General features: G+C 51.6%; 1 protein-coding gene across 1 annotated transcript; it reads left to right on the top strand.

Annotated features, from left to right (window-relative positions):
• Positions 1 to 1,673: 1,673 nt before the first annotated feature.
• PAQR8 (progestin and adipoQ receptor family member 8) lies at positions 1,674 to 16,238 on the top strand. Its single transcript, XM_023924232.2, has 2 exons — positions 1,674 to 1,874; positions 11,367 to 16,238. The coding sequence occupies exons 1-2, from the start codon at positions 1,688 to 1,690 to the stop codon at positions 12,467 to 12,469; spliced, it is 1,290 nt and encodes a 429-aa protein (XP_023780000.2). The 5' UTR covers positions 1,674 to 1,687; the 3' UTR covers positions 12,470 to 16,238.
• The last annotated feature ends 263 nt before the right edge of the window (positions 16,239 to 16,501 follow it).

The raw sequence follows: 16,501 nt of genomic DNA, 5'->3' as shown, positions 1-16,501 counted from the left end.
GAAGGTGGGGGTCTCACCAGAATGAAGCAGAGGGGCAGAATCCCCTCCCAGTTTAAGGAATGGAGGAGAATGATGGTGCAGTATTATGGGTCTTTCAGGAGATGTCTTAGAGGGTCAGAAAAAGAGTGCAAGAGGTCACTGAGGGAGTTGGGAGCTGCCAGTTGTATCCCATCCACATCCCTGAGTGCCATGACAGGGAAAAATTGAGGTTCCTTCCCAGCTTCTTCACCGTGGATGTTTTCCCTCCTCACTTGGGGGCACTGGCTCTCCCACGTGCTGTGAGATTTGTGCTGGGACTTGCCGAACCTTCACCCACACTGCAGAGATCTTATCAGAGATGAAAAGTCGCATTCCTGGGCTGCCTCTCTGTGGACCTTCTCCCTGCAGAACAAGCAGTCCTTCTGTTTCCCTCATAAACCCATCAAAACCCAGCAGCTCTGACAGGCTGGAGCAGCAAAGCCCGCATGAACCAGCTGAGGCAGAGCCTGGAGAGGGCAAACTCTGTACTCATAAATTAACCTGTGCCTGGGGTCACGGTGACTCCACAGCTGAACCCACCACTGTGGCTTTGGCACAGCTCCATCCAGGATGCATCAACTTCTCCCAGACATTTCCCAGGCACAGCTCAGGAGCCCAGAGGCTGCTCCTGAGGCATTTGGGTGCAAATGCCTATTTTCTGGAGGCCAAAGATTTTGGTGCTGGCAGTTGGCTTGAGGCCATACTGCCTTTAGCCTGGAAATCTTGTGTTAAATCATCATCTGTTCCTTCACACTTGCATGTCCACAGCATCAAAATCAGGGGGCTCCCCCCTACTCCATGGAAGTCATCTGGTCCAGCCCCCTTGCTTAGGGCCACACACAGAAGATTGCCCAGGTCCATGTCCAGTTGGATTTTAAATATCTCCAAGGATGGAGGTATCTCTTGCTAGGGAACCTGTGCCAGTTCTTGACCACCTTCACAATAAAGAAGTATTTCCTGGTGTTCAGAAGAATCTCCTTTGCTTCAGTGGGTGCCCATAGCTGCTGGTCCTGTGATTTTTACTTTAAATGTAGAATTTCCATCTTTGAGAGTAATCTCCGGGCCTGAACCAGGTGACATTGGGAGGTCCCTTCCCATCCCAAACCACCTTGCAGTGACTTGTAAATCCTAGGAAGGGCGCCTGAGGGACCTGGGTTGCTCAGCCTGGAGAAAAGGAGGCTCAGGGGGCCCTTCTGGCTCTGCAGAGCTCCCTGACAGGAGGGGACAGCCAGGGGAAGCTCTGCTCCCAGGGAACAGGGACGGGACAAGGGGGCAGAACCTTCAGCTGTGGCCAGAGGAGGTTCAGGTTGGACATGAGGCAGAACTTCTTCACGGAAAGGGCGCTCAGGCACTGGAAGGGGCTGCCCAGGAGGTGCTGGAGTCCCCATCCCTGGAGGTGTCCAAGGAACATCAGGACGCTGCACTCAGCGCTCTGGGCCGGGGACCGCTCACAGGCTGGACCTCGGAGATCTCTCCGAGGCGGAACGATCCTGTGATTCTGTGACTTTACGTCCCTGTCCCGGATGTGTCACTGCGCTCTCCTCTGCCCCCAGGGCCGGGGTGACGGGCTCAGGGTGGTGCGGCGGGTTTGAGCCGCGCTTTGTCCGGCCCGGCCTGGCCCGGGCTGGGCTCGGCCCGCGGGGCGGCCCCGGGGCGGGGCTGGGTGCGCATGCGCGGGGCGGCCGCGGGAGCTCCCGGAGGCGGCGGCCCCGGGACTCGGCAGCGAGACAGGGGAGCGGAGAGCGAGGGGACAGCGAGGGGACAGCGAGGGGACAGCGAGGGGACAGCGAGGGGACAGCGAGGGGACAGCGAGAGCGGGGAGTGCGGGACGGGAGCGCGGACACTGAGAGCGGGAGGTGAGTGCACACATGGGGTGCGGGAGATGGAGAGCAGGCGCTGAGTGCGGGCACTGAGAGCGGACACTGCGGGCTGTGAGTGCGAGCGATTCCCTCCCCGCTGTCCCCTCTTCTCCCCCCGGGACATCCCGCCGAGGGTCCCCAACGAGCTCCCGCTGCGTTCCTGCCGGGTACCTCCGCTCCTGCATCCCCGCCGCGCCGGGAGCATCCTTCCCTGCGGGGGGAGCGGGATGCCGGGATGGGAGCCGGGGGTGGGCGGTGTGCGGTGCCTGGTGCTTGCGGACACCCGTGGCATGCGGCGGGATGCGGGATCTTTCCCTCTGTGTCACGCACAGTTTTGGTTCATCAAGCCGGGGTTAGTCCAGTGGTCAGGTGGGTGCTGGGGGAGAGCTTAAAGAAGGAAGGGGTGAGCAGGGGGACACGGATTTTGCCTTAAATTCCCCCCTTACCGGTATCTCAAGGGCTTCCTGAAGGAGAGAGGTGGGCAGTGTTTTTCCTCCGTGTTTGTTTGAAATGGCTGTGGGCGGATTTTCCTTGAACGACTTTGACACCCGGGGAGCTCTGGAGGCCACGGGAAGGAGATGCATAGTTCAGCCGTGAGCTGCGAGAAGAACAGCTCCCGGTGTTTGCCTTGGAGCTGCCGCCTGCTCCTTGCGCAGACACGAGCTGGGGCGCGTCTCCAAAGGGTCACCCAAGGGTTGTTCCCTGCTGATCTTCTCCAGGATGCTTCGGGGTCATGTCCCCCCTATATCCCATCTGGATTTTTTCCTGGCTAAAAACAGCACAAGCATCCAAGGATCTCACTTCTTTTTTTTTTTTTCTTTTTTTTGGGGGGGGGAGAGGGAGGGGAGGGAAATACTGTGGACAGTCTTAAATCACAAATATATAGATATATAAGATACATAAGATAAATAGATATATAGATATATAGGTACATAATAGATATATTATAGATATATAAGTTTAGGTAAACACTGTAACAGTCAAATGTCAAACCAGTTCCTCTCTGGCATGAGCAGGGTTGGGTGTGGAGCATCCCAGTAGCTGTGCCTAGGTGGATTTGGCTGGGGAACACAGATTTTTACTGGCATGGAGAGGTGCACTTATTGTGGGATGCTGTGGGATTGTGGCTTCAGAGCTGGGAAATTGTTAACATATCGCTAGTTGGAGGATTTTTGGGTGGGATGAGGCTTGGAGCAACCTGGTCTAGTGGAAGGTGTCCCTGCCCATGTCAGGGGGGGTGGAACAAGAGGAGCTTTAAGGTCCTTTCCAACCCAAAACATTTTAGGATTCTAGGATGGCTTGCTGCAGATTAGGATGAGGAATGTAATGCTGCTCTGGCAGCAGTTGTTGAAAAAGAGCAAAGTTATGGAAAGGTCATGAAAAAGGATGAGTCCAGCTGGTCTGAAGTCTGTTTCTGCCCTCTGCCAGAGCAGGGAGGGGACAGGCAGCTATCAGTTCTGAATTCTCGCAGCAGATTGTGCTTCTGCCTTGGGGTGCTGTGCTGATACGTGCTGCAAACAATTCTTAGAAACTCATTCAGGGCTCATCAGGCTAAACCACACAGTTGCACATTTCCTGCCACCGGGGAAGGTGTGGGTTAACAGCCCTGCACCCTGCAGGATTTTCTGTTTCCTGGGCATTAATTGCTTTTATTTGTTTACGCCGAAGCTGCAGCCGCAGCCTGTGGCTGAGCAGAGGGCTGTGTCCCTGTGGATGCAGGGAGGGATGGCAGGGAGGGGTGGCCATGCCAGCGAGGCTGGGGACAAGGGAGGTGCCACCACCGTGTCACGTGCGAGAGCTTGCAGCTACTTGCAGGTCTTGAATCAGGCACCAGCTTAATTTTTTATCTGCCAGTTTACAGGGTAACCCTTGCTCATGGGGTCAGACCAGTGGCCCTTTAATTGCATAAACCATTAATGATTAGTAAATTCTGGAAGAATAAATACCCAGGGAGGCTGCTGGAGGCTGCAGCTGTATAGTTGCCATACCTTATAAGCTCCACAGAATCATGGAATGGTATGGGTTGGAAGGGACATCAAAGATGATCCAGTTCCAACTCCCTTCCATGGAGTTGCTCCATGTCCCATCTTGGTTGCTCAAAGTCCCATCCAACCTGGCCTTGGACACTTCCAGGTAGTAAGGGGAAGCTTGCTTCCACTTCCTTCCCACCCTCCAAGCCCCACCAAATCCTTGGGACTCCAAATAAGTGAATGCAGCACAGCTTTCATCCTTTTTGTGGAGGAAATCTCCCATCTGGCCCTTCCTTGGAGCTTTGTAGCCTCCAGGAAGGGCATCACTTCTGTCACTGCAGACCTAGAACCTGGCTGGGAGAGGCCATGGGGTTAAATGGGACAAGGTCCTGGACGGGGACAAAGACTTCTAGTGCAGGGGAGAGGAAAGCTCGCAGCTCCACAGGGTTGGCACAGAGCTGCAGTCTCTCCCTGGCAGCACCTCCTCTCTGCCCGCAGCAGCCGCAGGGCTCTGCATGATTTATATACATTTTTTTCGAGTGATCAAAGCTCTAAAATCCACAGCCTTAAAAAAAACCTATGTTTTTGTACAAGAGGCTTTTGTGGATGACAGCAAAGCTGAGCAGCCTCAGCCCAGAGGTTCTTTTGGGGATGATTTGAACCAACAAACAGCACATGGCCAGTTTGGTTTGGTCGTTCTGCCCGCAGGCAGATGGTTCTGGGTTTGTCCCATCAGCAGATGGATCTGAGCAGGGAGGGATTGGCTGGCTTGTCAAGGAGTTCCCAATTCTAGATCTGCACTGAAGGAAGATTAGTGCTGAAGGAAATTTAGGAGGTGAAAGTGGGATGCCACTGTAACAGATTCAGGCTCCTTTTTTAGTCAGTACAGGGGGAAGACCCCCAGGCACTTTGCTGGCACAGTTCCAGTTTCTGGAAAAAGTTCCAGTCCATCAGTGATCCCTGCAGGGCTGAATACAGCAGGCAGGGACTGGTGGGGGTGGCAGGACCAAAACCATGCCCAGAAGTGTGCTGACACTTTGGCAACCTGATGGTTACAGTTTGAGACTGTGGCCTGGTGTGGTTTGATTCCTGGTGTACTTATCCAGGGATTTCACACCCACCTGAAATCCAGCCCCAAAGCATCGGGTGCTGTGTTGGTTGTGTGTGGGAAAAGAAAGTGGTGAGGGGATCAGGAAAGCACAAACAGCAAAGGATTAGTGAGACCAGGAAGAAGAGCTCCAGAATATTACCTCGCCCTTGAGCAAATTTTGATACAGGGGGAGTGGATTTGCCAGAGGAAGGCATTCTCAGTCAGGGACTGTGAGCAGAATTAGTGAATATTAACTAGTGCTGATACTAGTGTTATCAGCAACATCACCAAGCTCCAACCCGGGTTAGGCATGAGGAAACTGCAGCTGTGCTATCACAGCAAACCAGAACTGTGCCATTCCCTGACGTGGTTTGGGAGATAGCACAGTCCAGGAGTTGTTCCTGCCTGTAAGTTTGTGTGTGGCCACCCATTGGAGGGGTGCAGCAGCTCAGGAATAGCCAAGCCAGCCCAGCTGATCGCTCAGAACCTGATGTTGTGAAAATCAACCCCCCCTTGCACTTGCACATGATGCTTGGACTCTCACAATAAAGCCACCAGCCTCATCCAACCTTTGGTTTCCTAACTTTGGGGTCCCATTCCCCTGCTTTGCTCCCCCAAGCACCACAGGGCCTCGGGGGTCCCCCCTAATTGGGATGCTTTGCTGCAGGGACGTGGCCTTTGCCAGCAGCTTTGTTTTGCTCTGTGCCTTGCGAGCACAGCGTTCCCTGCGCTGGCTCCACTGCTCTCATCCCCTGGCCCCATCCCAAAGCTCGGGCAACGCTGAGCCCATGTCAAGAGGCACTTGCTGCTCAGCACGGCTGAGCTGGCTGCTGGCCCAGCTCACTCCCAGGCCAGGAATTGCAGCGGAGCTGACACTGCCGTGGCTTCCGTGGGGGATCCTGCCACCTCCCACTGGCTTTCATGGCTCGTCTCCCAGCATCACGGGACGTTCGTTTCCTGAGGGATACGAGCTTGGACAAACCCTGCTCGGGCTGCACGCTCTGTGTGTGTGTGTGTATATAGAGAAGGGGAGAATTTGTGCCATTTTCTTTTATTTTAAATTTTCCAGTAGGTTATTTTGACATTTTTTCTTAACAGATCAGGTTGTTTTAAGTTGTGCCCTTCAGTAAATCACATGGAATCACCTTTTACCTTCCAGAGCATCACAACCTGCAGGTTCCTGTTGGAGGAGTAATGGTACCTGGGCTGATGTAAATCTAACAGGGTACCTAAGTGCCTTGAGGGAAATAAAATCTGTGCAATGCACTGTTAAGTAGTCCCAGCACTGCTCAGTACATTAGGAGCACAGTATCTCATTTCCATCAGGCAGATGGGGACTGATATCCCCATTTCATAGATGGGGAAGCGTAAGCCCAGTTTACAGAAGCCCCAGGCACCTGGCCCTTCTCTTCTTCTTCCCAATCATCCCTTCTGGTTGTGAGGATTTCCACTTCTTTGGTGCTGGAGTGTAGATAAGTCCTTCACACCCTGCTGCCTACCCTGGCAGGGTTGTCCCTGGCACAAACCATCAAATCATGGAATCACAGAGTGGTTTGGGTTGGGAGCAACATTAAAGCTCACCCAGTTCAACTTCCCTGCCATGGGCAGGGCCACCTTCCCCTTGGTTGCTTCAAGCCCCATCCAGCCTGGCCTTGGACACTTCCAGGGATCCAGAGGCAGCCACAGCTTCTCTGGGCACCCTGTGCCGGTTGTAAATCCTGTGTAAATCCCAGTAACTCCCTGAAGAAAGGATCTGAGCTCTGGGTGTTCCTGCCGCAGTCTGGAGGAATTTTGGCACCTAAATCTGTGGCAGGAGAAGGAAGCAGGTCATACCAAGACTGCACAGGAACTGCCGCTTAAGCCAGTCCATGGTCTCTTATTTTCTCAGCTCTGGAGGGGCCTTTACAAAACACAGGGCAGAATGGGATGGAGGAGCTGGCACTGTGCTCCCAGGATGGTCTTTCAAAGTTTTCTCCAGCCCTACAGAATGGTTTAATTACAGGACAAGATGTTTGTGCTCAGGGAGGACCAGCCTTGAGACAGCAGGGTTTGGGATGGGGCCTGTGCAGCGCATCTGAGCTGGGTGCAGCCCCGGTGGGTGCAGCCTCTCCCAGAACTGAACTGCTCCCTGCCATCCTGGTGCAGTAGGAGCTGTGACACCAAAGTTAACCCCATGCAGGAAGGGGTCACAATAAAACCCCAAGCTTCAAAATTACCTGGAGTCCCCCTAGGGACTTTTGCTCAAGTGCCAGAGGAGAGGAATTCAGGCATTAATCACCTGCAGCTCTCCAGACCAGTTTGTTGGCCACTGCTGTTATTTTCATGCTGTTCGCAACCACTTCTATTTTTTTCCCCACCTTGTTTTAAATGCCATGCATTTATTAAGGACTTTCCCAAAGCTGAGTACCCCCGGTTCTCCCTGCTTTGTTTACCAAGAATTACTGCCTTTTTGGAAGCCTGTGTAAAACTCTGATGCCTGAATACCAGTCTGTGAGCAAATCTATCACACTGGTCCAGCCTCAATCCCAGACAGTGAACTCGGGGGCCAGACCGGTGGGAAAATCGACCGTACTCTGTAGGAAATTTTCTCATTCAAACCCTTCCATCAGACTGTGACCAAAAAGCAAAAGAGCTGGGAAAAAGCTCGGGTTTCCAATTACCCTCTTCAAAAGGGAGAGAAAAAATTGGAACAGGATCATTCTCCTCCTGTGCCGGGAGTTTTTATTGTGGATGTAATGATCCAGCCTGGCCATCATCCACGCCCTCCTTCTCGCCTTGCAGCTCCCTCGCTGAACAAACGATACTTGGTTGCTGTTAATTTGGAGCAGCCAAAAGAACTGAATTAATTCCCCGGAGATGGGGGTGAGGACGGAATCTCAACGAGACACCCCGCCAATGAATGTGGCTTTCAGCTGCTCCTACACCCCCGTGAAGGGAAAAGAATAGGGGCTCTGTGAAAGTGAAACAGCCAGTGCTGACCTTGGGTTTCTGGGTTGGTGGTTTTTTGTTGTTGTTGTTGTTTTGTTTTTTTTTCTCTTTCTCTCTCTTTTCTAACATTAGTTGCCCGTCACTTTGTCTGATCACATGATGGCTGGAAACTGCCAGCTTGTTCTCACTCGCTCATATCACAAGGTTTGAAATAAGCAGGCTATCGGGTTCCTGATTCAGCGCTATTCAGCCCCCTATCAGATGTGTTTCTTGTGATTTCGGACTATTATTTTGAAAATCTCTGCCCCTCACAGCCTGTTTAAAACTGGCATTTTCCAGCTCTGAAAGCCTGTCTGGAATAATCTGTGCTGTCAGGGATATGTGCAGTGCCCAGGCTCTCTGGGGCGATGCTCGCTGCATGCACTGAGCTCTGGGGATGAGAGACCGTGGCAAAGTCCTGGCATGAGCACGAGCGGTGCAAGCCGGAGCCAGGCTGTGCCTGGGACAGAAGCTGCCTGTCTCTCCCACATCCTTGTCAGCATGCAAAGCAGGCAGGCCATGGACTGCACTCCCATGCATTCCTGTTCCCAGGCTCAATTGCCACCCTCCCATGTGTTGCTTTTGCTCTTTACGTGCAGTTTTCAGCAGGTTTGTCTGCAGGAGATGAGCACTGACTCTGTTCTCTCAGAGCTGGTCTCTTGGGCAGCTTGGTGCCCCCTCAGAGCTGGTTTGCAGTTCCTGTTGTGCTGGGGTTCACTCTGGCATTACTCTGTGTTCTCTAAGATGTAAGGAACTTCAGTATGTCCTTTCTTCTTCCGCCCCACCATCATGATCATTGAATCATAGAATCCCAGAATGGTCTGGGTTGGAAAGGTCATTTTGTTCCAACTCTGCCGTGGACGGGAAGTTCTTCCCTGTGAGGGTGGTGAGGCTGTGGCAGAGGTTGCCCAGAGAAGCTGTGGTTGCTCCATCCCTGGAAGTGTCCAAGGTTGGGATAGTGGAAGGTGTCCCTGCCCATGGCAGGAGGTTGGAATGAGATGATCTTCAAACCACTCCCCAATTCCATAACTTGTGAATGAACTCCATTAGCTACAAGAAGACAGACTAGACTGGCTGTACATTGGAACAGGGCAGGGCAAGTGTTCCCTCCTGTTCACATTGTGCCCTCCTAGGAGTGCCCCAAACTCAAAATTTGCCTCGCCTCCCTAAATTTTGGCATGTAACTCCACAGGCATACACAACCTGCTGAATGAACTGCATGTCCCATGATAGGTGAGGACCCTGCAGACCCTTAGGAGAGAAACAAAGTCTTTATCAGGGTGCACGACATTAACTCCCCAGCAAGTGTGCTCTCTTCAGCATTACACATCTGTGAAACTAAAACGGCATTTCCAGGGACCATTTTGCCTTCTGTGGCTAAAGCAGCTCCATCAAACACAGCAGACAAAGTCCACTGTCTCAATCAGGGGAAAAAACAACTCCAGCCTTGAGAGATGCTAAGGGAGAAAGCCTAGGCAGCGTAGGGCGGAAAGAATTTTCTAGAAAATGAAACCTAATTATGACAGCTCCCCTCTGCTAGAATACAGAAGCAACATGAAAATATTTTGTCTCTTATCAGATACTTTGGGTTTCTACAGGAAGTGAGACTTGCTACCTGGCTGAGAGTCTGATCTGACTTTGCTCTTTGTGCTGTCTCACCCTTGGACTGCAAGGTCCCACCTCCCTGCTTTCAGAAACTCTCATGGTGTTTCACACTGTCCTGTCCTCTGAATCACAGCCTAGCAGGGGTCTCCAATCACAGAATCACAGACTGGTTTGGGTTGAAAGGGATCTTAAAGTTCCTCTAGTCCCAGTCCCCTGCAGGGACACCTTCACTAGACCACACAAACTATTGGTGTCTCACCTCTGGACACAGCTGGTATCTCATGTAACAGGAGAAAAATTGGCTGTTTTCCACACTCAGGCAAAATACTTACTTGTGTTTCCTTTTTTTTTTTGCTACCTCCATCCCCTGCAGCTCCACTTGTTTTGCATATAAGCTTAGGAGACAGATTCTGCTCCTGCAAACCTGTGTGTGTTGGTTTCACAGGAGTAACCACAGCCCTGCACAGTCTGGTGGGCCCCCATCAGCACCAATTTCAGTTTAACATGGGCATTTGTGATGAATTTTCCTCTATTTTGTATGACACAAACACCAGCAGGGAAGAGCGGTATCTAGGTTATTGGGAAACAGGGGGTATTGGGAATTAATTTAATGCCAGGAGTTGTTCTCCACACATTAGGATCCTGCTGTGGCCTGAATCTGAATCTTGCCAGCCAAAGCTTAGCAAGTCTGGAGGTTACCAGGGAGCAGAGAAGGCAGAGGAGTGCCCAGCACTGGATTTGGCTGCTCTGAGCATCCAGGGACGTCTCTGGCAGTCCCTCAGCTTTGGCTCCATGGATGCTCCCAAAGGTCTGATGCTGTACCCAAACTGCAGCCAGCTCTCATTTATTCAGTTCCTCTCAATCCTGATGCTTCTTACTTGTGAAGGGATGAGGGCTGCAGGTTTGGGACTGTGGATTTCTCTACTTCTCCCTCTGCCATACTCACTACAGTAAGCCATGGGCAAACTGTGACAGGGAAATTTGAGTTTCTCTGCAAGCTCCGTGATTTGGTTGGGACCCTCTTAACTCATGTGCAGACAGGCTGGTTATCCCTTAGATGAGTAATTTACATCCCAGTTTTGTTCCTGAGCATTTTGTTCTGGGGTGAGGGTTGAAAAATCACCTTCATAAATCATCAGATGCCTTCTTGTCAACAAACTGCTTCCTGCAGTTGGCAGCTCGTGGCTTCTGAACACGCTCCAAGCTGAGTGCCTGAGGAAGTGGCGAGGAAGGGCAGGTTTGTGGCATTGCTGTGCCCATCTGACGCAGGCTGATCTGCAGGGATAGTGCTCTGCATCCTCTTCTGTGCTGAATTTAGGTTAGAGAACAGATAACCCTGGGAATCTGGTACTCTCTCAGATGCTTCTCGAACTCCCGAGGAGATCTGGTACCCCTAAACTTGACAATATTCATAGAATCATGGAATAGTTTGGATTAGAAGGGACCTGAAAGACCATCTTGACCCAAGACCCTGCCATGGACAAGGACATCTTCCACTATCCCTGGTTGCTCCAAGCCCACCCAGCCTAGCCTGGAACACTTTCAGGGATTCAGGGGCAGCCACAGCTTCTCCGGGCACCCTTTGCTAGGGACTTGCCACACTCACAGGAAACAATTCCTTCCCAATATCCCATCTATCCCTGCCCTCTGGCAGTGGGAAGCCATTGCCCTTGTCCTGTCCTTCCAGGCCCTTGTCCCAAGTCCCTCTCCAGCTCTCTTGGAGCCCCTTTAGGCACTGGAAGGTGCTCTACGGGCCAGCATCTCGATGGTGGCCTGGTTAATCCCACTGGGAATGGCAGCATGCTCTTCTCCCCGGTGCGCCACCATTAACATTTCCTCTTTCTCCGATCCCCGCAGGGCAGGAAGACGACGTTCCCTGGTGTGGGGCTGAAGGCAGCGGGATGACAGCCATCCTGGAGCGGCTCAGCACGCTGTCCCTCAGCGGGCAGCACCTCAGCCGGCTGCCCCGGCTGCTGGAGGACGGCTTCCCCAAGATGCCCTGCACGGTGAAGGAGTGCGAGGTGCCGCAGCTCTTCCGTGAGCCCTACATCCACAGCGGGTACCGCCCCACCGGCCAGGACTGGCGCTACTACTTCCTCAGCCTCTTCCAGAAGCACAACGAGGTGGTCAACGTGTGGACTCATCTCCTGGCTGCGCTGGCCGTGCTGCTGAGGTTCAAGACGTTTGTGGAGGCCGAGCAGTTGCCTGTGGATGCGTGGTCCTTGCCGTTGCTCATCTTTGTCCTCTCCTCTGTCACCTACCTGACCTGCAGCCTCTTGGCCCACCTGCTGCAGTCCAAGTCGGAGCTGTACCACTACACCTTCTACTTCATGGACTATGTTGGAGTCAGCATCTACCAGTATGGCAGTGCCCTGGCTCATTTCTACTACAGCTCTGACCAAGCCTGGTACGACAAGTTCTGGCTTTTCTTCCTGCCAGCAGCAGCTTTCTGTGGCTGGTTGTCCTGTGCCGGCTGCTGCTACGCCAAATACCGGTACCGACGGCCTTACCCCATCATGAGGAAGATGTGCCAGGTGATCCCAGCAGGGCTGGCTTTCATCCTGGATATCAGTCCCGTGGCTCACCGGGTAGTCGTGTGTCACCTGGGGGGCTGTCAGGAAGATGCTGCTTGGTACCACACGTACCAGATACTGTTTTTCCTTGTCAGTGCTTATTTCTTTTCCTGCCCTGTCCCTGAGAAATACTTCCCTGGCTCCTGTGATATTGTTGGCCACGCCCACCAGATCTTCCACACCTTCCTGGCCATCTGCACCCTGTCGCAGCTGGAGGCCATTCTTTTGGATTACAAGAACAGGCAGGAGATTTTCCTGAAGAGACACGGGCCTTTCACGGTTTATCTGTCCTGCATCTCTTTTTTCGGCTTGGTGGCCTGTAGTGCCATCACAGCTTACATCCTGCAACGCAGGATCAAGGCCAGCCTGGCTAAAAAGGACTCCTGAGAGTCGTGGACATGACAGGCATGACATCACCAGAGAAAATCAAGAAAAGGGGGCATAACATACTAGAGACATGACTGTCTTACTTGCCTAACATGCCATGACTAACCAGGACCTTGGACTCAGATGGAAGGCTGGACGCTTCATGCTGGATGCATTTTCACAGCAGGAATTGCCTTTTGCCATCTGGGGGGAGGAACATGGAATGTTTTAAGCCAGAACAAGTCACTGAACCAAGGATGCTGGAATAGGCAGAGGTTCCTTGTTCATTCTGGTAGAATGAAGAGCTGTGGGTGAGACCTTGCTGAAGGTCAGGGAGGGCAGCCTGGAGGCTGGGGGACTGTAGAAGGGTGTGCCAGGGCTCACAACACCATGAGGACCACAACTGGATGTGATGACCTCTCTGGGTTTTGCTATATCTCCATGACAACTGTTCCTATCAAAGGCACTAGGAAGGTTTTGGGAATTCTGTGTTTCTAGGGTTTGGGTGTGAGGGCATGTGTGTGTAAAGGTAAAGTCACCCCATGACATTGTGGCACAGTGGCTGCTAGAATCCTTTTCCTGTTCCAGCCAGGTTCTGTCTGCACTCCCCTTGTCAAGTGTGTCAATGCCAGGTCACTTAGATGGCTTTGGGAAAACATCTTCAGAGATCCAGGCTTGACCTGGGGTCCTCTGGGACAAACTGGGTCTGTGTCAGCTGTCTAGGGAGTCTGACCAACCTCTAGCAACATCCATGAGATGCAGAATTACTTGGATGTGATCTGTTTGATACAGGAAAGCTCTGCTCCTCCAACACCACCACTGTGATCACGGCCAAAAGGGTGTGAAGGTGAAGGAGTCTTTATTCCCCTTAATGCTCCTTGGTGAGCACTGTGGGAAAGCTGACCTTGAAGCTGCAGGGTTGCTGTTCTGTGACCAGTGGGGTTGTGACTGGCATGTTTTTATCAGTACTAGATGAAGGTGGAACAGCAAAAGGCCAGGAGCAGGGTGACAGCATCAGGATCCTGCACCTCAGCATGGGTTTGTCCTTGGTGATTCCTGTGTGGAGTAGAAAGGATAGTGATCAGGGTCACTTAGTGTCCACTGGTCACTCCTGTCCAAGGTAACAAAGGCTGGATTACTGTGTCCCCCACTAGAAGAATCTATTCTGTGCTTGCTTTGGGGGAATATTGAACATGGAACCACCAAGGAGGTTTAAATCTTTGCTGAAACCAAGGAATCCATGGGATCTATCTCAGCCACGGATTTGTCTCACTGAACCCAAGGGCAGGCAAACGAATTGTGATTGCTGGTTCTGAGCAGGCAGAATGTAGGGTTGGGGATATGGTTGGTGAGGACAAGCACTGATTTCTGCACTTCATCTGGGTTCTAGCTCTTGAGGTGTGCATGTTCCATGTGTGTGCATGGGATTTGTTATCCAGAAAGGCTTTGCCTTGGGATTTTATATCTGCAGAGCCTCCTGGTTGGGTTAAGATTAACCTGAAGGAAACAGTGCTGTCCTGCTGGAGGAGCAAGGTGGGCCAGATTTGTTAATGGGTGGTGGAAAACCTGTAAATAGGTACTTTGCTGGTCCTGTGTTTAGTAGGTAAATTTGGAACTCATGGCCCTATAGAAAATTAAATACAAAGGGAGAGGAAAGTAAGTTTGGAGTATAGGAGAAGAAATCATAGGAAAGCCTTCAGGAGGTCATCAAGTCCACCCTTTCTCATCAGTCCCGGCCTCAGAGCTTAGAAATTAATTACTTAATTTCATAGGGTGTTTTTGGTGGTACAGATGGTACAGCCATGCTGACTTAGCAGAAAATCTGACTCAGGGGAGATGCCAAGCAGGGGTTGTCCCACTTGCACCTCACTGAACCTCTTCCCATGCACAGAAGCTCATCTGGCCACAGAGCAAGCCAGCACCGGGAGAGGCAGCATTGGGAAACCAATCCCACTGAAAAAATGTCAGTAATTTTCAGCTGGTTTTAACTCTGAGCCAGCTCACTTGGACAATGCAGCTGCTGGCAGGGAAGGGCTGGAGTGCAGGCCAGCAGCAGTTCTTCCTTGCATGGCAGCTGGCTGCTCAACTCACTCAGCTGCACTGATGGACTGCTCCCTCCATGGGCTCTGGCTTTGCTTGTGGGTCTCCTCCCAGTCTGAGGAAAGGCTTCCAGTGGGAGCAGCTTTTTCTCACAGCCTAATTTGCCTTGGTTTCATGGTAGATAGGGAAGAACAAGGCACTGGGTGTAGAACTGACTGGATAGTATTAGTGAGTTTCTGTGCAGAAACAGAGGTAAATCAGGCTGGGCCAGAGCTCATTTCTGGTATAAAATGGAGAAGGATTAGGCATGGCTCATAACAGCAAACCTGCTCTGCTGCTACCTGGAGTTATACTGGTACCAAAGGAAGGGATCACCCAGGGGTCCCCTCCTCTGAGGGTCTGAAAACAGATGACATGCCCTGCCCTTGTTGAAAGAGGGTGAGTACGGTAATGCCATCTGGTTCAGGGACAGGCAGAGGAGCCCACATGGCTCTTCCAAGCTACTTTGGGTCTTATCTTCTCCTCCCTGGCTGAACAGAAGTGACAACAGAAGTGACACTTCTCTGGAGCAGTGGTGTGACAGTGGAGGTGTTTTTGCACACTCCCATGTTTCCCCTCAGGTGAAGCTGCTCCCATCTCGACGTGGCCCTGCACTCCCACCTGGAGCTGACCTCCTGGTTACGATGATGGGTGGAGTGAGCGGGGATCTACAACACAGATCTGTGCTGCTGTGAGGATGCGCCCTTGTGTCACAAGAGGCTCACCAACACTGGAGCTTCCTTCATCCCTGTCTCCATCCTCCTCCTCTTCCTCCAACCAGCTTCTTTCCTTCCTTCATCCCCAGACTTTATCCTTGTGCCTTATGGACCTGGCTGCCTTCCTGGGCAGACTCCACATGCCGCAGTCTGCTGGATCTCGGCTGGAAAGTGGCAGTGGAAGCTTTGCCAGTGATCCAGAGGAGATCAGGGCTGTATCTGTAAAGAGCCAAAGTGCTGCTGTGATAAATGCTCAGTTTGTCTGAGCCCCCCAGGACCTTCTCCTTGGGCTCACTGCTTGGAGCAGGTCTCCTCCATCCCGGTGTTCCTAAGGAGGCATGGCTGGAAAGGATGCACCAGTGGCCAGAGCCGGTGGAGAGCTGACCACCAAAGGATGAGCACACCCGAGATCCCAAAGGGACTGAGGCCACAGTCCTTTCCCTCAGGAACCTCTAGTCCTGAGGTAGTATTCCTGCAGATCTCACAAACCAGGACAGATCCTGAGAATTCATCCCAATGTGCCTTGTGCTATTCCTTTTGGGGTTTAATCTTGAAGGAACCTGAGGGTCAAGGGCAGCCTCTTTGCTGTCTGCTGGTCCATGGTTGCTCTTAACAGCCAATTCCCACTGACAGGATTTGCTCAGTGTACCGAGCAGGAGGAGAGGATGGAGACAGGTGCTTTAAATTTGTATTTATGCCTAATTCGTGTAACGAGGCAAGGACGGGTTCCTCATGTGCCTTGCAATTTACATCTTTTACTGACAAGATTATTTTTAAGCACTGTTTGTTACTAAACAGAAATACAAAAGAGTTTGTATTTTTTTTTCCTTTGGGAAACAGGGAAGGATATAAGTGTTCCTTATTAACTATCCCCTTCCCAACTCCCATCTGCTGACTTTGTATTGTTGAAAACATTGACAATATTTTAAGCTTTGTACTGTACTGATCTTTATTTAAAAACTTTAGTGGAAAAAAAAAAATCTGTGAAAGCAAAATAATTGGTGTGGTGTGAAATTCCCAAATGCACAACTACAGAAGGTTCTGAGTTATTAGAAAGAAAAGGGGACAATAATTACACAGAGGATATATTAGAGTGATAATAATTACAATAATGAACAATAAGGTGTGGTTTTATCTGTGCATCTCAAAGCACTGTCAAGGTTTCACAATACCTGTTGGATTTCCTTCCCTTTCCACAAGGGAAGTGCAGAACAGCTTCCCTGACACTGATTAGGAAACTTTTAGTTCATCATCCACA

This window comes from Cyanistes caeruleus, chromosome 2 (genome assembly GCF_971803275.1).
Source record: "Cyanistes caeruleus chromosome 2, bCyaCae1.hap1.1, whole genome shotgun sequence".
Lineage (NCBI taxonomy): Eukaryota > Metazoa > Chordata > Aves > Passeriformes > Paridae > Cyanistes > Cyanistes caeruleus.
The sequence above is the reverse complement of the archived record's forward strand: the minus strand, read 5'-3'. Positions and strand labels throughout refer to the sequence as shown.

Bases quoted from the DNA above. Each gene is read 5' to 3' on its own strand.
- PAQR8 (XM_023924232.2), top strand. From the start codon at position 1,688: ATGCGCGGGGCGGCCGCGGGAGCTCCCGGAGGCGGCGGCCCCGGGACT. The intron at 1,875-11,366 runs GTGAGTGCACAC...CGATCCCCGCAG, and splicing joins GCGGACACTGAGAGCGGGAG to GGCAGGAAGACGACGTTCCC.